The sequence below is a fragment of the Chiloscyllium plagiosum genome, chromosome 22 (assembly GCF_004010195.1).
Source record: "Chiloscyllium plagiosum isolate BGI_BamShark_2017 chromosome 22, ASM401019v2, whole genome shotgun sequence".
Lineage (NCBI taxonomy): Eukaryota > Metazoa > Chordata > Chondrichthyes > Orectolobiformes > Hemiscylliidae > Chiloscyllium > Chiloscyllium plagiosum.
This window is the reverse complement of record NC_057731.1, coordinates 32,060,026-32,084,858: the sequence shown is the minus strand read 5'-3', so window position 1 is coordinate 32,084,858 and position 24,833 is coordinate 32,060,026. Positions and strand designations below refer to the sequence as shown.

The 24,833-nt window shown below is 38.2% G+C and overlaps 1 protein-coding gene across 1 annotated transcript in view; it reads right to left on the bottom strand.

The window, feature by feature from the left end:
* The window catches only part of LOC122561180 (fibroblast growth factor receptor 2-like), a gene marked incomplete at its 5' end in the record, with an annotated part of 65,039 nt that overhangs the window by 35,467 nt on the left and 4,739 nt on the right, over nt 1-24,833 (bottom strand). The window contains 2 exons of the mRNA XM_043712700.1: nt 12,544-12,667; nt 17,777-17,946. Coding sequence (XP_043568635.1) covers nt 12,544-12,667; nt 17,777-17,946 — 294 coding nt within the window. The remainder of the gene's footprint in view (nt 1-12,543; nt 12,668-17,776; nt 17,947-24,833) is intronic.

Sequence of the window (24,833 nt, the reverse complement as noted above, 5' to 3'; positions counted from 1 at the left end):
TCGGTATAAATTTTTGAAGATGATGTGATTGGTTAACAAAGCATTTGACAAAGCACATGTAATTCTGAGTTTTAGAAACAGTGGCCAAGGGATGTCGTTTCCTATGGGCTTGGGAAACCGTGCCTGCATACTTCAACACTTCCCAAAAGACAAATCTGACAGATGTGTAAATTTGCTCAGAACTTTCTTCATGTCAGATCAGTTTCCTTTTCATTCTTGATCTTTCCAAGAACAATAACAGTTTTCCCTTTTCCCTATCCATCATCTATCAAGTCTCTTCTCAACTGTCTTACCGTCTTCACCAAGGAATACAGTCCCAATTTTTTCAACCTTTTTACTGACTGTAACTGACATGCATCTTCCATTAAACCATTTTTGTGAATCCTTTCTGCAACTTTTCAAAAGTGAAGCCAAGCCAGTGTTTATTATTACCTCGTTGCTTTTGTACTCTATGATTTATTATTAAATAATTACTGTATTACTATTATTGTATTATTTATTAATCATTAGGGTTGTAAATTAGAAATGATGACTTTGTCCATTATAGCCTTTTAAAAATTTCAATAAATAGTTGAGCTGAAGTCATTAACACTTTTGCAAACCCAGCCAAGTAGTCATAATGGCTGCTGCTGTCAAAGTCTTTCAAAGCTTATTTCCATTCCAAACCAAAGTACACATCAATAAAAGCTGGGGGTCAGGTATATATTTTTTTTCCAACTTTCACACATGGATTTATTTTGAAAGCAATTGTCAAGACGATTTAAATCACATCAGAACATATGACAATTGAAGTTAATAGGACATTTTGTTCACAATTTAATGTCACTTTCTCCAATGAATAACGTAGTGTAATACATGATAATGGGAGCAAATATAAAGGATCGTCTTACCTTGTCTGAACGGATCCCTTTGATGAGCTCCTGGATCAAAAACACATTTCCTCCAAAACACATCTAAATGTGTCAAAAACTTACCTTTCTAAAGATCTTCAGTGGGGTTTCTGCTATGGTCTTCCAAGGAGGTGCCTTTTACAGCACCTCTAAGACCATCATAAGCATGTGAAAGTGAGGACTGCAGATGCTGGAGATCAGAGCTGAAAAATGTGTTGCTGGAAAAACACAGCAGGTCAGGCAGCATCCAAGGAGCAGGAGAATTGACGTTTCAGGCATAAGCCCTTCTTCAGGAATCCTGAAGAAGGGCTTATGCCCGAAATGTCAATTCTCCTGCTCCTTTGATGCTGCCTGACCTGCTGCGCTTTTCCTGTAATCTGGTTGACAAACTCATCTCTTGATGGCTCACCTCCTGGTCACTGAAAACAGCCAACGCAGCCAGGTGTTACCCAAGGGATGAAGTCCCAGTTTTCAACCTTGCACAGAAAATGTGGGTAATGCTTCATTGAGAGAGGAAGGGCCAGGAGAAATGTGGTCACTAACTCTACAACTGTAACATGAAAAACAGTTCAATTGTGTCTGGGTCATCTGGGTCAGACCATATCCACAGAATGGACTTCTGCCTTGAGTTACCTATTCCGGGTGACATCACAATCATTCACACTGCACTAGCTGAAGCTGTGAGCTTAACCTCAGCATCGAACTAGAACTACTTCCCTGGCCATACAAATAAAAAGTGTACAGATTTAACAGCAGAGCTTAAGAGGGAATTAGAGAGGTATCTGAGGTATAAAACATTTAAGTAGAAAAAAAAACTGTTGGAGAAAGGCAAGGGTTCATGTGGGCTTTCCTGAAGTGTTATTCAAAAAGTTCAGTAGGCTAAACAGTTCTTTGAAACAAGCACTATTCCACAATTTTATAAATGATGCTACATTTTGGAATTATTAAAAATAGTAAGTATTTTATACTAAAAATACTAATTTCATATTAACTTGTGAAAAATATTCACAGTATCAAATATTTAATCTGTATGTAGATTCTCAAGTTGTAACATTTTATTAGATGTTTTCAGAAAACCTTGAAAATGTTAAATTAACTTTAATAAGTTGATTCAACCATTATTTGTAACTCTGATTTGACAGAAAAGCACTATGGGTAACATTATTATATATTGATAGTCAAGATCTCAACATAATATTGCAGTTAATGTTTCACTGTTCATAACGAAACACTGGTATAAATGGGAGTTGATCCCTATAGATTTCCCAGGTCTTGGGTTAAACATGACGTAACAGGCAGAAAGGATCAAAGTACACATGCTGTTAAAAGTTAGATTTTACTTATTTTGGCTAGCTCACCTACTCCTACCATTTCTTCCAGCTGCACAAGAATTAGTGCCTCTCTAATTTAGCCTCTTGAACACCCTGATTTTAAATTGTTCCAACAATGTTGGCTGTGCCTTGAGCTGCCAAGATCATAAGTTTTGGAATTCCCTCTTGAAGTTTCATCACTTTTCTCAAGATGCTGCTTAAAACCTCCCTTTAAGTGAGCTTTTGGTCTTCTACAAAATATCTTCTAATGTGGCTCAGTGTTTCATTTTGCTTTGTAATGTCCCTGTGAAGTATTTTGGACCACACTGTCGTAGTTAAAAGGTGCTTCGTAAATGAGTCATCATTGCTGCAGTGCACAATAACGGTCTGGTACAATCAATTTTCTTATTAATCAATGATCAATTAACTGAGCACATTTCAATGGTTTGTTTCTGAGCAGGTGGAACACAAGGAAGTTAGTGGCTCAATCCATGCTGCAGAGGAGAAAATGAAAAAATGGATTTCAATGTTTTAAAGATTGATGGATACCAGATTAGATTCAGGTTAGCTAGCAGATCATTTTGAGACACTATAAAGGTCAAGCTAACCTGACTAATATTACATTCAGACATCATTAGAGAGTCTGGAACGTCTGTGGTCACACTAACCTGTACATGACTAATATTCATGGTCATTTAAGCCATAAATAAAAATACCATTCTGCATCTTAACCACCACTCTTGTGGTTCCAGCCGTTGAAATGTAACTGACTGAACAACATTCTGTAAATTAATTTACTTCTTCAACTTAACTTTTTAAACTAATGACATCTTAAATTTTTCTGGAGGTTTTTTGCTTTTAAATTTACTCAGACAATCTTAGGGCAGAAGACCCACAAGTTAAGACAGTTCAGTCTATCTTTCCAGCATCTGAGACCAGTTAAGTGATGAATTAAAATGGAGTCGTTACTAGGCTTGTTCTTATGCCATATATTGTTCAAAAAAGATACAGCCTCAAAATTAAAAGAGTGTAACTGTATTTTTGTTTTATATGTTCAAGAACAAAACCTTTATTGTTTTCATTTTGCAGTAAAATCACTACTATGATTTCACTGCAAGAAAATTCAATGTCAGCAGAATGGCAATTTAACTGAATGTTTTAAAACAGAGGTAGAACAGATTTCCTCTGCATCTGTTCAAAGTGCATATTAGATGGGCTATGCAACAGAGAAGTACACCGCACAGGAACAAACATTCCAGAGAATTAAGACAAGCTGAATGCAAATAATCAATGCGACTTCAGGGTAAATTCAACTAAGGTGGACGGCAAAGTTTGCTGCCAAATACTTATGATGTTTTGAGGCCTTGGGCTTTACAAAGAGGAAGATGAGGTTGCATCTGAAATCTACATCGAAAAGCAATGAGGCTAGTAATAATGAGCTGAATTTTCAGCAAAATATGTCAACTCCCCTGTCTGCATCTTCAAATTACTATCCAGATACTAGAACAAGACCTTGTCAGATAGGATTTTTAAAAATTGCGTGATTATTGCTTATAGCAATGCAACATCAGCTACAGCCAAGTGTAAATCACATACCACCAGTTGTCAATGGATTTAGTAAAGACTCTTTATTCAATTCCCAACAAACTTCCTGGGAGCCAGTGGTGGCATAGATTCCTTTGCACTTTGGACCCAGTCTCTTATTGTTTTAGGACTAATGCTCTCAGGTAAAAACATCAAACTTGGGCTCATCACTATCAGGACATAGTCAACAGCCACATATTGGCCTGTCAAACTTACATGTTAGGACCACTCAGCAATGCACCATTTAGAAATTACCAGACAGTAGCAATGCATAAAAACAGGTATACATGTAAATTTGTATAGGGAATGCACCTCTTTCCCCCTCCCAGTTCCCACGTTTTATTAATTATTCTTATTGCAGTAATGATAATGTGAAAACAATTCCCATCAATACGAAGTGTAAATCAGGCTAGTACATTTTCAGTGAAAGGACGAACAGCAATCTATAACAGCAGACTCAATTTAAAGGCAAAACTTCTGGTATTAACTACATAACAGGATGAAGTAAAACATAACTGACCCAAATGTGGTATCACAGAAAAGTCTATGCAACACACACTACTTTGACTACTCATGTACATCAGCCTTTAATTAGAAAGGCCTTAGTCATTATGAACTCACTTTATGTTACAGTAGTTGCATATTATATTTTAGAAGTACCCCAAAAAAGTGGCAATTTAACGTTTGTTTTATCTCTTAAAGTTAGAAGAATATATCACGTCTATTTAAATAATGGATTAAAGTTCTGCAGGTTTCAGCATTAAATCATAAATAGAGTCTTGAAGTGTAACACCACCAGGTTTTATACTACTTTGCAAAATATATGGTCAGGTTTCATAGACCGGTGGATAGGATGACAAATTATTTTCTTTCTTACCAACATTTTTCAATCTACCATCCTATATATTTCACCTGACTAAATTTCCTACTGATCAATAGCTAAATCGTTGACTTATCTAGAGGTGAAGCAGACTGAAAACCTGCAAATGAGACAACTTACAGTAGTCCTTCAACTGCCTACTTTAATAACCGACAAACAATATGAAGAACAAGGGCAGAAATATAATCACTTGTTGTTTCCATGGCACTTTAATGCCAGGGTTTACTGAAAACTATATCACAATCTCAGGAATTGGGACAATTATTTTAATTATGCATTTTTTTTCATCAAACACAAGTGCTCTAGAATCTCATTCAGTAGGTTGTAAAGATAATTTAAAACTACATCTGACATGTCAGATGATAATTGCAATCAGGCCTTTCAAAATAGAATAGCCAAATTTCTGCGCCAGCCTGTTCATTCAGCCAGTGTTACTTTACACTGTGCATTGTAAGTATGCAATAGTGATGGTTAGAAGCTCCAAATGGATTGAGAAATGCATTACTATCAATATCTTTAAAACGCAGTCAAGGATTAATTAAATCAAGCATCGTATTAAAGAGATAAAATTTAGAGCACAACACTGCATCCAGAGAATGTACATGTTAGAGAGACAAAAACAGGGAATAACATCCATAGATCTAAAGCATAGAGGGCTAGAGCAATGTGGAAATATTAGAGATCAAATTTATCAGTTAAAACAGAGTATAATTAAAAGAGGGATGCAAGACATATTAAATTTTAAATAGTAGAGATTAAAATCAAAGAATGTAAATGAAATACTCAAATACATACTCAGAACATTTTTGCTTGAAGTGTGATAGAAGTTTGGAATAATCTTCAAAACCATAATGTTGAAAACGTGACCAAATATGGTAATAAAAAATTTGGGTGTTACGGGCTGGCCTACCAACACATTTAAACTTTTCTTCTATTTACATTTACCTCCATTTTAAAAAGTGGCTCAACAGCTTTTGCTGTGCAGAACTGGATCAAATCACTGATTTGCGATGGCGCAAAAGAAACCAGTTGGTCCATCGCATCTATAAAATTAACTGGGCCGAATCTTTACAGATGACGGTTTCCTTCCCTGCTAGTAGCTCCACTTCCACTGTGGCCAGACAGAGGAGTTCCACCCTCACCTACACTGAAATACTACCTCAGAGCTGCTGGCCAGACCAACTGGCTGGCAACTGTGGCCCCAGCATTGCCACCTAGAACACTTGGGGAACTACAGACAGTGCCTGAGCCCAGAGCAACAGTCGATGCAAAGCCTCACAACAGGGATAGGAGAAGAGGGAAAAGACAGAATGGGAACTGTGGTAGCAAGGCTTGGAAGAAAGTGAGCAGATTATAGGTCAGGGCATGGAAGAGTTGGGTCAATCAGATCGGGAAAGGAATCAGTGATTCAGGCACCTCCAGACCTTTCCTGCACAAATCGGGTATCTAGGAAACTTCCCCATACTTCCTCGTCCCACAGCTATTCCTGTCAAGCCTCAAGAAAATGCTACTTAAAATGGAGCAATGATCAAAGATTGGTCACTCACTCTAGGTCTCATAACCTGCCCCTAAAATGGAGTTACAGGGTAGATATAGAAACTGATTAAGAGGGTGCACTGGAAATTTCTCAGTGGTGCATTAGTACTGAAATATAGTTGAACATTGTGGTTTCTTAAAAAGTGATGCAAACAGCTAGTTTAGAACTACCTTTAACATAACCTGTTACTAAGGTCTATTTATTCCCACAACTACATCACTTCTAAACAAAAGTTACAAAACACATATCTAAACTCAATAAAATATTAATAACTTAATTAGGATCAGATTATTTCTCCATTTCAACAGTTGAGCCTTTGAGGTTTGCTTTTGAATCTACTTGTAACCATCAGCTAACATTCTCCAATTTCGAGTAAGTATTTGATCTGTACATTATCAGAAAACCATTTAATGCTCTTCATACTGTGCCTGGAATTTTTCTTATTTTCCATATAAAACAGTCAAAACATAAATCTCCACCAAAATGAAATGAAGAATTGAAACGTTTACTGATGATTAGTAAAAAGAAAAAAAAATTAACTTATAGCTAGCAGTTCAAAAGTGACTGATGTATGAAGAATCCTTGTTCATTGAATATTACATCATTGAATCAAGGTTTGGTCAGTACTTGATTTGCTGCCAAAGGCAACTTCAAATTTGGAACTTTAATCATTATGCCAACAGTATACATTAATCAAAAATGGCACTGCAGCCAAAACAGCTTGAGGAGAGGGAGTGAAATAAGATCAAACATCTTTGACTAGATATCAGAACTATGAGAACTGCAATACTTTTCTCTGCTATGCTCTCTGTTTTAATTTTTTTTGGATTTGCTCTGCAACTTCTCAGTCTGTTCTCTGTCTGTTTCTAATGTGTACACCTCTCCCTGGCCATTATCAAATTCACAATAAAACTTTGATGGTTAACCTGCACCAAATCTGCAAAGCCCCTCATCTCAACATCCATCACTGCACCGACATCCCACCAATCATGCATACCTTTCTCATATTAAAAATCTTCTCCCTTCAGATAGACATTGCTTCAGAAGCCTGGAAGAATTGCCAGTTCACCCAAGCCAACTAACTGTTGGGAATGACGATGAACTTGTAACCTGGTTGGGAGTTGGAATCATTTTCCAATTAAGCTATTGGATAGACTTGTTCATCAATTTTAAACAATTTACAACTTGGCTTGAATCAACAGCATGACACTACCAACTTAATCACCCAACAGTCTTCACTGTATGGGAAAGTTGGCTGAACCATTGACTTAGTCGTCAATCCTGGTTAATTGTTCCACTTATCTGAACTGTCATATAAATGTGGGACTCTTAGTTAAACATTTACGTTGCACATTTGGTGATATGTCACATTAAACTTCTAGATGTATTTCAAATCAATTTAACACAAATATGTTGAACTACAACTCCTGACAGTCACAAGGATCCAAGAATCAAATACACACAGAGAACAACATAAATTAAAAGTTCACTTGACTGCCAATAATGTTTTTGCACAGAGTCTGTTTTGCATGACAGTTGAATGATGGGTGTGCACTAGTTCAGAATTCCACCACCATATTTTACAGTAATACTCAATTGGTACATGTTCAATAGTCAATCAGGCAGAAACAAAACTGGATAGATTCAAACTAACATTTCCAGACTATTCTGTTAGCAGCCTACGGCGTTAAATTTGAAAACTTCTACAAACTAGGTCTGGGTGGATTGCTCTTCGGAAGGTTGGTGTGGACTTGTTGGGCTGAAGGGGCTGTTTCCACACTGTAAGTAATCTAATCTAATCTAATCAGTGCTTTTGCAAATCTAAGTGATTCATATTTGACAGAAAGGTTTAAACAGTTACAATCTTCTCAACACGTTTCCTGCAAAAAAACACTGCATGTAACATTTCACGGAGTCATTTCCATTATTTGAAAAGAACAGAGCGAAAAAAGTATAAAAGGAGCTAGCAGGTGAATCAGATAATGCTAGATAAAATAACTAACTGAGGCTGTACAAAATACAATCTACAATACTTTTGGACAGACAAATCCGGAATAATGGTTCACAAGTAAAACTTTATTGACCTTTGCAATCTAGCTATAACTCCTCTCCATGCAGATTTCCGAAAGAGAGAAAACTCATAACTTTTCAGTATACATACATGTGTTGATGTATATAAAATCCAAAATAAGGTTCTTTGCAATGAAATCCACATCATGATAAAGCATTTAACTGTGTAGCTTTCATGTTGCTGTACTCTTGAATAATCTCAGTCAAGCTGTATCAAACCCTGCCATTGAAAATGACTTATTTAGCCAAGAATCGTTCTATTTATGGTTGCTCTACCATCGATGAATACACATTGTGAAGTCATTATTTGGCAGACCAACAACTGTTTACATATCTCACAAAGGTATCTCATAACAGCAATTGTTTAATCTATAAATTATGTTTTGGGAGTAAAGAAAAGGGTTATTGTTTAGGTGATTTGTACAAAACAATAAATCTCTGCCTGTGAGAACTTTCAGCATTAGGTAATTGATTGTGTACTTCACTAGCTTTTCTGTTGAATGATGCCTCCCATTCTCCCTTCTAAATGGACCATAGACAACATGGCAAAGGCATAGCAACTACTGAACATCCTTTTCTTACGTAGAAAATGTTAATTAGCCGAGATTATTCTTTAAATTGAGGTCTATTGTGCTTCTCTCAACTTTTTGCAAGTGTAAAATTCTCGGAAGGAATTTTCTGTATCCAGGCTTTATTTGGATTTTTTAAAGATGTCTGTGGTGCAGCAACAAAAAGCATATAATGTGGCAAAGGGCAGTGAGAAACCAGAGGGTTGGGAAGCCTACAAAGAGGGCAACAAGAAAAAAATAAAAAGGAGGGAGAAGGTCAGATATGAAGGGAAGCTAGCCAGTAATGTAAAGGAAGACTGTAAGAGTTTCTTTAGATATATAAAGGGCAGGATATACGTTTTCTCACTAAGCTAGAAGGTTTGTTTTCAGACATTTTATCACCATACTAGGTAACATCATCAGTAAGCTTCTGGTGAAGCACTGGCGGAATAACCCGTTTATTATTTATGTGTTTAGGTTTCCTTGTGTTGGTAATGTCATTTCCTGTGGTGATGTCATTTCCTGTTTTTTTTTCCTCAGGGGTGATAAATGGGGTCCAAGTCAATATGTTTGTTGATTGAGTTCTGGTTGAAGTGCCATGCTTTTAGGAATTCTCGCATGTGTTTCTGTTTGGCTTGTCCTAGGATGGATGTGTTGTCCCGTTCAAAGTGGTGTCCTTTCTCATCTGTATGTAAAGATACTAGTGAGAGTGGGTCATGTCGTTTTGTGGCTAGTTGATGTTCATGTACCCTGGTGGCTAGTTTTCTGCCTGTTTGTCCAATGTAGTGTTTGTTACAGTTCTTGCAAGGTTTTTCTGTAAATGACATTAGTTTTGCTTGTTGTCTGTATAGGGTCTTTCAAGTTCATTAGTTGTTGTTTTAATGTGTTGGTGGGTTTGTGGGCTACCATGATGGCAAGAAGTCTAAGTAATCTGTCAGTCATTTCTGAGATATCTTTGATGTAGGGGAGAGTGGCTAGGATTTCTGGATGCATTTTGTCTGCTTGTTTGGGTTTGTTGCTGAGAAATCAGTGGACTGTATTCATTGGGTACCCGTTCTTTATGTACAGGTGATCTTCCTCTGCTCTTCGTAGTTCCTCTGTGCTGCAGTGTGTGGTGGCTCGGTGAAATAATGTTCTCATGCCACTTCGTTTGTGGGTGTTGGGATGATTCTTCTGTAGTTCAGCATTTGGTCCGTATATGTTGTTTTCCTGTAGACGCTGGTTTGAAATTCCTCATTGGCTGCTCACTCTACTGCGAATGACAGTTTGTTATTGTTTTCCTCCTCTTTAGTGAATTTTATGCCAGTAAGGGTATTATTGATGGTCTTAAAAGTTTCCTCTAATCTGTTTTGTTTAGTGATGACAAAGGTGTAATCCGTATAGTGGACCCAAAGCTGTTTGTTCGAGTATCTGCATTACCGCCTCTGCTAAGAACCCTGATTTCGGAGATCCCATGGGTGTTCTGTTGGTTTGTTTGTTGATGAAGGTGATATAAAGGGCAAAAGAGAGGCAAAAGTGGACATTGTACTGTAAGAAAATGATGCTGGAGAGATAGTAGTGGGGAACATGAAATGGCTGAGGAACTGAACAATTACCTCATGTCAGTCTTCATGGTGGAAGATACGAGTAATATCCCAAAAATTCAAGATAGCCAGAAGGTAGAGCTGAGTATGGTGGCCACCACCAAGGAGAAGGTACTAGAAAAAGTGAATGGCCTGAAGGTGGATAAATCACCTGGACCAGATGGACAACACCCCAGAGTTCTAAGGGAGGTAGCTGAAGAGATAGTGGAGGCGTCAGTGGTCAACTTTCAGGAATCATTACAGTCAGTGAGGGTCCCAGAGGATTGGAAAATCACTACCATGATGCAAAGAAGTGGCAGCTGGAGTACAATGTTCAAAGTAATGAGGTCATGCACACTGGGAAGAAGAATAGATTATTTCCGAAATGGGGAGAAAATTCAGAAGTCTGAAGTGCAAAGAGACTTGGGAGTTCTAGTCCTGGATTCTCTTAAGGTAAACTTACAGATTGAGTCAGTAGTTAGGAAGGCAAATGCAATGATGGTATTTATTTTGAGAGGAATTGAATATAAAAGCAGAGATGTACTTCTGAGGCTCTATAAGGTTCTGGTCAGACCACATTTGGAGTATTGTGCACAGTTTTGGGCCCTATATCTCAGGAAGGATGTACTAGCCCTGGAGAAGGTTCAGTGGACATTCAAGAGAATGGTCCCAGGAATGAAAAGCTCAACATATAAGGAATATTTGAGGACTCTAGATCTATACTTGATGGAGTTTAGAAGGATAAGGGGGTATCTAATTGAAACTTACAGAATACAGAATGGCTTGCACATAGTGAATGTTGGGAAGATATTTCCATTGGTAGAAGAGACTAGGACACTAGGGCGCACCCTTAGAGTAAAGGGAAGACCTTTTAGAACGGAAATAAGGAGAAACATCTTCAGCCAGAGAATGATTAATCTATGGAATTCACTGCCACAGAAGGTTGTGGAGGCCAGGGCACTGTGTATACTTAAGATGGAGATAGATAAGTTTTTGATTGTCATGGGGATCAAGGGTTACAAGGAGAAAGAGGAGAATGGGGTTGAGAAACTCATCAGCCATGATTGAATGGCAGAGCAGACTCAATGGGCTGAATTATCGAATTTCTGCTCCTATGTCTATGGTCTAAAAATAAACAACAGTGTGTTTTTTTTTAAAATAGGTAACTGTATCAATTAGGAATGGAAACAGGGATATGCCTCATTAATCTCTGGCATATATCATCACTTAGAAATTTGATGGTTTGATCGATCACAGTTCAAGAAACACCTTAAATTTATAGCAATATCTTTTAAAAATTGTTTGTACTATCCTTAATATAGCCTCAACATGTCTGTATAACATGACTGCCTCACAGCGGTAAGGTTCTGGGCTTGATTCCAACCTTGGGTGATTGACTGTACTGGAGTTTGCACGTTCTCCCCATGCCTGCAAGAGTTTCCACTGGGTACTCCGGTTTCATCCCACAGTTGAAAGATATGCAGGTTAGAAGGATTGACCATGGTAAACTGCACGCTACACAGGTTGGCCTTGGAAAATGTGGAGTTAAAGAATAGGGTGGGATGACGCATCGAGGTGGGATGCTCTTCAGAGGGTCGGTACACTCGATGGGTTGAATGGTCTTTTTCTGCACTAGAGGGGTCATATGATTTAATGACTTGAAAATGCTCAGCTCAACGTTTTTTTTTTCCCTTGTTAATGAAAGAAAATATAGCTGTAATGTGAATCCAATAGCACTTGTTGGTCAGTCAGGCCTTCAGAGTTTCTTGTAAAGAAAGCTTACATGTAAAATAAATCTCAAATTTTCTATAAATTAGAACATAAAATTTAGTTGTTGTGCAGCCGGACGGGTAGCATCTGAGAAAAGAAAACAGTTAACATTTCGAGTCTTGTGACCTTCCTTCAGAACAAAGTCACTGTGCAGACTGTACAATCAAAAGATGCTTCATACTGTATTATGTTCTTGTGTAACCAAAGCAGCAGAGCACAGTAACATTCCATCCTGGAACCCTGTGTTGAATAATTCATTCATATGTTATTTCTATGCTGACGTTATGTTATATGGATCATAGTGTTTATATTGACAAAATTTCACAAGGTGCCACAGATTCTTATGCACAAAATCATTTTCTTCCATGTCTTGTGTTTAAATGTCAACTTACCGACTACATCTAGGTGATAGGTATGATTTATGGACCCATAGACATTTTCTATCACGCAGGTATAGTTTCCTTTATCAGATGGAACAGCACTTTCCATAATGAGGCTCCAATGCTGAGGCCGAATCTGCCAGAAACAGAATGAGTTTTGTTTCAGAAAGACATAATTATGCAAAATTTTAATCCAACGAAATATCTCCGTTTTATTCAGACTTTATACCTGCCAGAACTGTTCAAAATTTAAAGATATCTCTGCAGGAGTTCCCTCAGGATAGTGTCCTTGGTCGAACCATCTTCAGTTCCTTCATGAATGACCTTATCTCTATCATAAAGTCAAAAGTGGGACGTTCCCCAATGGTTGCAGAATGTTCAATGCCATTCACAATTCCTTAGATACTGAAGCAATCTATGCCGGATTGCAGCAAAACCTGGACAATATAAGGCTAGAGTCGACAAGTGGTAAGTAACCTTTGTGATGGAATACTGCCCACTTGCCTGGATGAGTGCAGCTGCAGCAACTCTCAAGACACTTGACACTATCAGGGCAAAGCAGCCCACTTGATAGTTTGTGGATGTGGTGCCATTCAGTCCCTCCACCAATACCACTCAGTAGCAGTGTTACCATCTACAAGACACATTGCAGAAATTCACCAAAGCTCCTTCCTTCCTTTGGAAGCACCAACCTTCCAAACTCACAGCCACAACAATCTACAAGGACAAGAGCAGCAGATACATGGGATATCCACCACCTGCAAGTTCCCTTCCAAGCCACTCAACACCTAGATTTGGAAATGCATCACCATTCCTTCTGTGTCACTGGGTCAAAATTCTGCAACTCCTTCCCTAATGGCACTGTGGATGCATGTAGACCAAGTGGACTGCAGTCGTTCAAAAAAGGCCGTTCACCACCACCTTCTGAAGGGCAACCAGTGGAAGGCAATAAATGTATTTACCTCAACTTTTGCCTCATCTTGGCCTCAAGCAATACTGTTGGAAGTACTGGATGCACAGACACCATTCAAACATATTTTCCCCACGAATAAATCATTTTCAGCTCAATCGACTCTAACAGAAGATAATACTTTCAATCAGTGTAGCCATCATGTACTGTGCTTCAATAACTCATTAATCCTTATCTTTAGTTTCTGCAGAAAATAACCTTAACAATACCTAACATTTCTGGCTGGTTAAAATAATCACACTCATCTTACTCCTTTTTTGATGGAAATACACATATAAGTTGGCAGACAAGTCAACAGAATTGTTCTTTTATCTTACGAAGTGGTCCTCAGAACAGCTTGAATTCAATACCTCTACAAAAAACAGGTACATTTCATTTGATGTGTGAATCAAGTATAAACATTCATCATTTAAACTGTTCTCACATCAGTGTGTCTAAATGTGCCCAATGATCAATATGGAAAGTGTTATGTAAAACTTTTATTCTGGGGGTGGGGGTGGGGGTGTGGGTGGGTGTTGCCAACTATTATGATACATGCTTCAAATACTTTCATGTGCACACGTTCAAGAGCTGGAATTGAGTGGCATAGTGGCACAGCATATTGTATTTCACTAGCAACTATTAGAGTAGTGCATCTATTTATCAATAGAAAATTCTATTGTAAAACAGAGCATCAAGCTTTTTAAAAAATTCACTCAGGAAATGTGGATGTCACTGGCTAGGCCAGCATTTATTGCTCACCCCTAAATAACCAAAGGGTAGTTAAGAGTCAACCACATTGCTGTGGATCTGGAGTCACACATAGGCCAGATCAGGCTTAAGGATGGCAGTTTCCTTCCCGATTGGACATTAGTGAACCAGATGGGTTGTTCTGATAATTGACAATGGATTCAGGGTCATCATTATGCTCTTAACTTCAGATTTTTAAAAAAATTTAAATTCCACCATCTGCCATGGTGGAATTCAAACCTAGTCCCCAGAACATTACCCAGGTCTCTGGATTATCAGTCCAGCAATAATACCCCTAGGCCATCGAGGTTGGAAGATTAGTGGCAGTTTGAGAAGGAAAGAGCAGATGTACTTTCTGCCAAGTAGCTCACTGGAAAGCTAGTTATGGCTGGACAGCATCCTACGAAAGGGCTCCCTCTCCACAATGATGGCCTATCAACAGTGACTAAAATATAATTTGAATAATTTACAAGTCTTCAGATGTGCCTCTGCCTTAAAAGTACACACATGGTCTCCCACCTATAGTCACAGAACCCAACTCATCCTTCGAGCCTTGGATGCTCCCAGTGATCCTCCTGGTGAATTCCACTTTCTTTAATTGAACAGGATGCATGAAGGCAGTTTCTTATGTGGCTTCTTCCAGTGTTCCAATCCACTATTCAGTCCAGTATCCACACTAGGACACAGGAACTAAAATTCAGTTTTTATTGAGTGTAATGATAAAGGGGAGCGGGAGGGCGGCAAGTGGGACACGAATAAAGTTAGCACAATATAGCGCAAAATATGCCATTTTGCACATTTCATTTGTTGTGTCAGTCTCAGTGGAAGAAATTGAAATCAAACAATTATTCTGAACTCTATATCACACAAACTAAAAGACCACATGATAACAAAATCAACTACACATTTTTTTTTAATCTGCCTGTTCACATTTTATTCATGAACTTTATGGTAAAAGCATCAGAAGGAGGAGAGAAGGCTGAACTTGTGTTTTTCACACAATGTCTCATTCATAGTGTGAGGTCCACTCTGTCAGCTTCTCATTATGTGAAAACAATTTTCAAAGTGTTGAAAGATAGGCACCAAGCTGCCACAGCTACACTGTGATATCCCCAGAAATGAAAGGTGCCTTTTCATCTTGAATGATTCACTACGTGCGAGTTTTAGATACCAAATTCCAATTTAGATTCAAGTCCATGGGGACTTTGAGAACCAAACACTCTTCTCACAGAGTTTGCACAAGAAATACTTCACACCACCATTCCCTTCTAACAAAACAGACCAAGTTTAGCCCGTACAGGCCAGACTAAACATCTTCTGTGATTGTCTCATGTATAGTAGTTTAACACCTAGTGCCCTCCTTTTCTGATTTATGACTGACTTGACAATTGCTGTTGAGTGACTGGCTCCATCTTGCACATAGAACACTTGGCACACACAATGCTCTGTACTCCAACATTAAAGCAGAATCTATTGAAATGCAAATAACCTTCATTTGTTTTCATAAATAAAGTTTCTTATTTTATAGTGTTTACATTGGTGAGGTGTATAAACCTCAATTGTAGGATGGTTTCCAGGAATCCATTGTAATCCAAATAGCTCTGGCACACATACAAATGTGGCAGAGATCATAATTTCTAATGCTAACATGTCCACATCATTCAAACAATACACTTCACTGAAAAGCACCAGTCGTATCATAACTGCAGTAAACACTACAGTATATAATTCAGCTAACAGTGACTCTTCATTTTGTACACTGCACTCCTAGTAACAGAAATCCTTTGTAAAGTATTGCTTATGACTCATAATTGAGGATCTGTACACTTTTAAAGCATGGGAGAATTCTCAACTTTGGCAGAGCCAAAAATAGGGCAGGAACAGGCTAGCTGCCCCTTACAATGCTCTGCCTGAGTTTTTCTTCCACTTAAGCCAATGAAAAATTGGACAGTGTATATAGAAGCAGCTGATCTGTTATTAAGAGCTTTCTGTCTCTCCTGAAAATGATCCAACTACCTTGCAGACAAAACTTTAGAGGTCTGGTAAGATTAACTCTGTATTACAGGACAGGCCATACAAGGCGTGGCATGCAATGATCATATCTGTACCATATTTCAGCCCAGTTCAGTTATCTTGTATGGGAGTCTTACATTTGGTTTCAGTACCTTGACATTTGAGGGGGTCAAAAATCAAAATCAAACTAGGATCATAGAATCCCACCTTTGCAGATAGAGGGCATTCCGTTCATAGAGGCTGCACCGACCCTCCAAAGAGGATCGCACCCAGATCCACTCTTTCTCCATAATTCCGTATTTACCACAGCTAATCCACCTAGCATGTATATGCCTGGATACTACAGGGCAATTAAGCACAGCCAATGCAACTAACCTGAGGATTTTTGAGAGAGGGAAGTGGAGCACCCAGAGGGATCCCATGCAGACATAGGGGAAACGTGTGAACTCCACACAAACAGTCATCTAAGGCTGGAATCGAATCCTGGTTCCAGGCACTGTGAGGCAGCAGTGCTAACTTCTGTGCCACCCTATTGCTTCCAAATAAATAGGGAATGATGTTCAACTGTACCCTAAAATGACCACAAAATCTGAAAAACAGCTTGGAAATTGGTGTGCCCTTCATGACTTCATTTAAATGCGACAAAATGCCTGACAGGAATCTGGCTTTAACTTATGGTAACAGTCAGAACACACATTTTCGTTTGCTTAGACCAGTTTTCAGGTGATAAATGTGTGTCCAGCTATAGACAATGGCTCCCAATTACTCCAATGCACTCATTTATAAACCTTTAGTCATCCCTGCTGCCTGCATCTCACCACACTCCATCATGCTTGCTAGTCTGCATCTGCTCCTGTTTTTACACACCAGCTCTAATCCTCAACATTAACATTTTCATCTTTTATTCTGATCCCTCTGTGGCTTTTCCCCATCAAATGTTCGTGTTTCAGGGGAGTTGTGTACTCTCTTTCCTTTCACATCACTGGTCGTCATGCCTCCAGCCACCAAGGTCCCACATATTCTGAAACATTCCTTCCAGAACTCGCAGTTTCTCCTCCTCCCTAATGTTCTTTAGATCTTTGCTCTGAAACCCAGCAATTTAGCCAGACTTTTGGCCTCCATTCTGATTTGTCCCAAGTGTCCATTTCCATTACGCATAGTAAAGCAACTTGGGATATTTTACCCACAGTAAAAGATGCATTAAAACTGCAGATTGTTGTCTATTTTAAGTAAATAGCAAATAGCTACAAGTATAAGAGTAAATTTGCATTTTCCCATTGTTACACTTGGCAGAAACAATCAGTGCATTGAATCCAGACAAGTCATAAACACCACAAATCTCTACTAGCATACTATATTACCAGATAGTCTGCAATGATAGGTAATATTCTGCTGTAGTAACTTCCAAGATTTTGTTTTACCCACAGGATTGTATTAGATGCTAGATTACAGAGATCCTTCAGCAAAATGTAGGGCTGCTTACTCATTTTTAAATTTGCTGTACATTCATGTATTGGAGAAATATATCTTTACCTTATATGAACCCATTCGATATTCTGGTTTGAACTCTCGGCCATTTTTTAACCATCGCATTGTTGGCTTTGGGTTTCCTGCTGCTGGACAACGGAACTTTACAGTGTTGGCTGCCGGTACTGCATGCAACTGCTTTTCCATCTTATTCGGTTGTGTCCAGTATGGGGGACCTGTTTTAAAACAAACATCAAATGGATATTAAATACTGCTTTAAACCATATATATTTTTTGCAGCTAAAAGCACATCAATAAAGTATATCAGATTGGATGTGGGGGTAGGTGCTTGGCAGGAATGTAATGAGAGATATTTGAGCAGGGCTAAAACAAACTACTTCGGCAAAGGCCAGATGCTCAAAGTTTGAATGAGAAAGCTAGGTTCAAGAATCAAGTTTCATGTAAATTTTATTATCAAGCAGCAGTGACCAAACCAGCATTTTGCTGTACCTCTATTATTCGGCCACTACACAGAGCTGGCCAACCAGACAGCGAATGAACTGAAGTAATGTGTGGGCCAGGAGCAGCACAATTAATATGTCTCTGCAAAATATTCTGATTTAGAAAGCAAAATTTTGCAGGTTAGGCTGCTTAATGCTGAGAAACACCAACTAGTGCGCACACTGAGTTATTTTGCCCATTTATAGGCAGGCCATTAAATTGTATTGACTATTTAAAAGTCTCTTGAAAAAAGAGTCAGGTGTGCATCCAAGCTCTCTGCCATGTGGTCCACCTTTCTACTGAGGGAGAAGTTAAAAATATCAAGCACCCCAATATACACCCCAAAGATGATCAGAATTCAACAGCATGTGACTTTAATAAACTTTGGGTTATACAAAGTATGTTGATAATACACTCAAAAAACTAAAATAGCTGAGTTTCCTTTTAAGTTTACCAAGTAAAAACATCACAGTGCTTCTATAACTAGCAAGTTTGCAATAAGTCCAATGAATTAATTTGTTAAAAATTACTGATTAGACTGAAGCAAAGCTAGCAAAGTATTTTTCCGTCTTCCAGGAAAGGAAGTAGCGGCACATTAGTCATTTCAAGTGCGCTTATCCTTTTCATCTGTAGAACGAAAGGATGTTGAAAATAAAACGTGGGTTTTACTAGGAGAAGCAAACCTCAAGGTACAAAACTGCACTAAAATGTTCCTTTGGAAACAAATTATTTTCCATTGATGTGCACATTTCAAGCAGTTTGAAATGAGATTCTACAGATGTGCCAAGACTGCACATGCTCCAGAGTAATGAAGAATGCATTCAAAATACAGACCTGGAAACAGACTGCAAACTCAATACCTCCAACACAGAAATGAATGAACTCCTAACTCTAGAAATCTTAAACATCTAGATATCTTGTGAAAAAGTCATGCAAATTACATTTTACTTTTACTCATTTTACCTTTTGAACTCGTTGCACATTTCCTTGGCTTTTAAGAATCTCTTAACTATAATTCATGTTGCACAGCCTACTAATTTTTTTAACTCAAGAATTTCACTGAAACTCTCCATCTCTGAACCCAGACAAAAACAACACCCTTGTGTTTGTTCAGGATTTGCAAAACTAAGGAAATTCAGAAAAAGCTCAAATATGTCTTCGGCTTTATAAATAGAAAATATAATTTGTTTGTACATTTGTTTTATGTGAAATCTCATTTTTAACTTCAAACTGAACTTCCTGAAATAAATCAAACTAATGTGGAATTTAAAAAAATATAATTGGCTTAAACTTGACCCTGATCCATTTCCTTTTTGGGCCTCTTCCACACTCACTCACAATGGTGGTTTCCATTCTACAGTCTTCGCACCATTAACGATGAATCCACACTACAGCGTCATCATAAATAGTGAAAAACTTCAAATGTTTCTGATTTAAAGGCTCCCTTATTATAAAGGAACTCAGAAAAAGCCTCAAAGTACTGTCAGTTACTCCCTTCGAAGACAACTCAAATGCTAATCACTCCTTAATATTCCCGTAATTGTTTGTGGAACAGAAAAGTTGACAGGCAATTTAAACAATGCGAGTTCAGCCATCTCGTTTCAATGATAGCTAATGGGGAAAGTAGTAACTTCTGAATGATCTTTTAAAATGTTAGGAGGCTAGATGATGAAACTGTCGAAAATGGCACGAATGACTGCACTTCAGAAAATTATGTACAGATCATAATGTTTAATTTCATATCAAATCGTTTGACCATTTCAGACCAAAAGATCATAAGATATAGAAGTAAAATGAGGCTATTTGGCCCACTGAGTCTGCTCCACCATTTAATCATGGCTGATATGTTTCTCAAGCCCATTCCCCTGCCTTCTCCCCATGACCCTGGATCTCCTTAATAATTTCAGCACAGCTCAACAGAATTTCTGGACCTACACTATGCTTAATATAGTTCTACATCTCATAAGTGATTCATGGAGGTTATGTCACACAAGCTAAAGTCAAATCACTCAAGACTAAGGGTTGCGCTTAACCTCACAAAGCACAGCTGACTCACATTATGTTAAATATATCATATATATTAAATATTGTAGGCATACAATTTATTTATTCTACCATCTTCACAGAAACCAATTTACCTTTTGAATTCTTTGTTCATATAGCTTTGTCCAACCAAGTGCATCGAACTTTTAAAACTGATCATTAACTCATCTAAAATGCTTCTCGTTCCATCTTAGTGTTATCGTTCTTTTAAAGCTTCCTCCTTGTGATAGTTTGCTATATCTATTTGATAATTACTGAAGATTTTTCTAAGTAATGGTGTTGAAACCAAATTATGAAATCAGGAATAAATTTGTTTAAGGAAGAGTGATGAAAACATCCAGTTCTTTTCTTCCTTTCATCTAACCTTTTACTTCTGGCCCCTCTTGCTTTTTGGTATTTTCCCCACCTAGCCTTCCATGCGATTGTACGTGGTCGGCCAGAAAAATATTATTGCTAATACTGTTAACACAATGACCAGAACAACATAACTTGTGAAACCACAAAATGTAGAATTTGTTTCTAAAATTTACCCTTCACTCTTGTGGTAATAGCGGGGTTGAGAAGACAGCAAAGAGGACCTTTCCTCTATCTCGTGCCCCTCTAGTTCTAACTAGAATTTCCGAGTAGAAAAGGACCCATGCTATCCTGTAGAGTGGTGCATCTATTCATAAGCAGACCAATACTAAGTATCACTTCCACCTAAAAAAAAATTAAAGAACCAGAGTTCTTTTTAATAACCAAAAAATCATTTATATTATAGAATCACAACAATGCTGAGGGCTAAACAGGCTATCTCAATAGTTCAGAAAAGAAGATTTAATTCAAGATTAAACTAAAGCATACATATAAATCGAAGTTACTGGAACTCTTACACATATAGAAATGGGAGTTAACTGGTAAATGTATACAACTTATAGTTGAAGCCATTAAGAATCCACCAAGGCTCCAATTTTCTCACTAAATTAAAGATTGCTGATCTTTCCAGCCCATATTGCAACACCCATTTAATACTTCAAAGTTCCAATCCACCAATATGAAAGCTGAACACCAAATCAAATAATTGTTTCTAAGTATGAACTGTTAGGTCACTACAACATCAGCACAGAACGCAATTACACTGCAACATTGAGCACTAATTATCCTCCCCAACACAATGTTGGTAATAGACACCTAGGTGAATGCTGACAAGCAGTTCTGTGGTTACCTGACATATACTCAACTGAACTTGAAAATCTCTGCAATGCAACTTTCTTGATTAAACATGCCACTGCCCATGACTTTGATTGACTCCATTTAAAATAACATAGGATACTGATTAAGGATGATCAGCCATGATCAGATTGAATGGTGGTGTAGGCAGAATGGTGGTGAAGGGCAGAATGGCCTACTCCTGCACCTATTGTCTATTGTCTATTTCCGTTCTTTGCGCACATCAACGGCTGATTGCCAATTGTCTTTTAGCTACTTGTGATTTTAAACTACATCAATTAAACTACCAGCTGAAAGTAGGATTCTTTTAGTGTTATATATTTTTTCAACATCATAATTTGATCACTGAAATGTTGAAACAGAGAAAGCTTTATCTGAACTTAAATCATTGACTACCTATTTGACTCAAGGATTAACAATGGAAGCATGTATATTCAACAAAGTGTGGAACTGTAGATTCCTTCAAATGAAATATGAATATACATTTTTTGAAAAAGGTATACTGTGAATGTGTTTCAAACTATATCTTAATAGGCACATAACTGTACCCAAGTACCTGTATATCCTTGCAGTATAAACTACCACTCGTACTTAAAATGTTCAAATTGTTAAGACTTGTATCCCATAAACTGGAACTGCAATTTTTCTTATATTTAATTGTACATCGTTGTGCAACAGTGGAGAGAAACATGTTTGGAGTGTTGCGTGGGTACACAAAATCACGACACTGCATAAGCTGTCGCTCGTGACGAAGGTTGCTGCCATAGTTCGCCTAACGTGTTGGAAGCTAAAGGGCCTGATTTGGCTAGTGTGTTTGAGGAAAACCACTTCTTGCTCTATCTCGAAGAGTCACTTTATGTTGGTATGATAGACATTGTAGAGATTTGATGAAGACCAGATGTTAGGTCTCATTCCTTCCAGATCTCAAGCTGTTCTGCCCACAAGTCCATATGACTTCATGGTGGGTGCTGCTTATGGCATTCCTCAGTATTAACTCTTTCAGAGTCTTACACAACATTGGAAACTGAAACACCCAATGAATAAAAGCTGAACCACAAAACTACAAAAAAATTAATTAGAATGTATTACACAAAAAAAGTTTTAAAATAAATTTGTTCTCTATATGCAAATTAGAGCCTTTGAGGAAAACAAAAAACTACTTACCTGCCTTTCTGTTGGTGGTGGAATCTGTTTGGACAATGTCAGTTGATTCTCATATTTCTCCTCCTAAACAAACTGACAAGTCTGGGGATGATTGGCATGAAACAGAAAATCTACCAAAATAAGTCTATGTACTGACACCGTTCTGCTGGTCTGATCTTTACATTCTATTGTTATTTATTCATGAGATGATATGTGTCACTGGCTAGGCCAGCATTTTTGTCCATCCCAAAATAAACTTGAGAAGCTCTTGTCCTTAGATCCATTGGTTTTGGGATTTCTTAGCCCTGTCTACTGTAAACTGCTTCCACTATTTGCACTTCTTGCATTGTAACTTCACCAGTTTGGCACCTAATTTTTAGGCATGCCTGGTGCTGCTCCTGGCATGCCCTCATGAACTGTTCATTGAACCAGGGTTAACATTCCCGGTTGATTGTAATTGCAGAGTGGGGTATATGCCAGGTCACGAGGTGACAGATAGTTGCTGAATATAACCCTGCTGCTGATGTCTCATTTCCTCAAGGATGTCTGATTTTGTGTAGTTACATCTGTTCAAAGCTTGTCCCATGTATTGCCAATATGCAGGCAGGACTTTGTCTCCACAGTGACTATACAGTAAAGAATTCTATAAATACTGTTCATCTGTTCCAGGTAGATTGGTAAAGACAGGATCAAGTAAGTTTTCTCTCTTGCTAATTCGTTCACCACTTGATGTAGACCCAGTTTAGCAGCTTGAGTCATGCCATCTGGAATTAAGAAGTGATATGTGGTAAACTGCAGTAGGTTTCCTTGCCCACATTTGACTTATTCCCATGAGACTTAGGAGTTTGGAGACAATGCTGAAGGCTCCTACAGTAACTTTCTCCCAACTCCTTAGAACTGTACTGCCACCTCTGCCCTGCCAGTGTGCAGGATACACCCAGGGATGGCGATGGTGGTGTCTGAGGCATTTTCTGTAAGATATGATTCTATGCATATGACTATATCTGGCAATTGTTTGATCAGCTTGTGGGACAGCTTTACCAGTTTTGACACAAGGCCCTAGATTTTAGTAAGGAGCACTCTGCAGGTTTGACAGTGCTGAATATCCAATGCTGTTTCCGATAGCTTCGCTGATGCTGGGTGCTCTATCTGGTTTCATCTCTTCCTTTAGACTTTGTGTAGTTTTTCATACAATTGAGTGGTTTGCTAGGCCATTGCAGAGGGAAGTTAGGAATCAACTAGATTACTGTCAGGCTGGAGTCACATACAGGCCAGACAAGAGTAAAGGCTGCAAGTTCCCTTCCCTCAAGATCATTAGTGAATCAGATGGATTTTAAGACAATCAGCAATGGCTTCATGCTCTCATTCAGCTAACCTTTTAGTTCCAGATGTTTATAAATTCCAACAGACTTATCTTTCAAATGACATGGTGAATACTGCTTATTGTTTCAAATATTTATTCCAGACATGTCTCTTTTCAAAATGATAAATAGAAGACAGGTAATTTCATTCCACCGAAACACCAAGGCATTCCACTACTGACTAGGTGTTCAGCAGCTCGTCACATGGAAAAGAAGGAAAAGCCAAAGTACACGAAGATGTGCTTGTGGAAAGGCAAACAAGTCATCAGGACCTGATGGCCTGCATCCAAAAGTTTTAAAGGAAGTGGCTGCTGAGATATTAGAAGCATTGGTTAAAATAATCCAGACCTCACTGGATTCCTGGATGGTTCTAGTGAACTGGAAGTTGCAAATGTGACACTCTTGCTCAAGGAGGGAGAGGGGTAGAAAACAGGAAACTACAGGCCAATTAACTCAGCATTGCTTGTTGGGAAAATGCTAGAGGCTATTATTAAAAGGAAGAAATAGCACAGCGTTTGAAAAAGCTTCACTCAATTAAACGGAGTCAACATGGTTTTGTGAAATGGACATCATGTTTGACAAATTTGCTCCAGTTCTTTGAGGATATAACAAGCAGAACTAATAAAAGGGAATCAGTAGAGGCAGTATATTTAGACTTTTAGAAGGAATTTCATATGGTGCCACAAAAAGGTATATTGCACATCATAGGAGCTCATGATATCAGGGTAATGTACTAGCATTGAGGTTTGGATAGATGGGTACTTTTCAGATTGGAGAGGCATACCTAATCGAGTGCCAGAAAGACCAGTCGTTCCCCTGGAATCATGACAGGATGTGTGCAACTCCAGCCTGCCGCCAGCCACTTA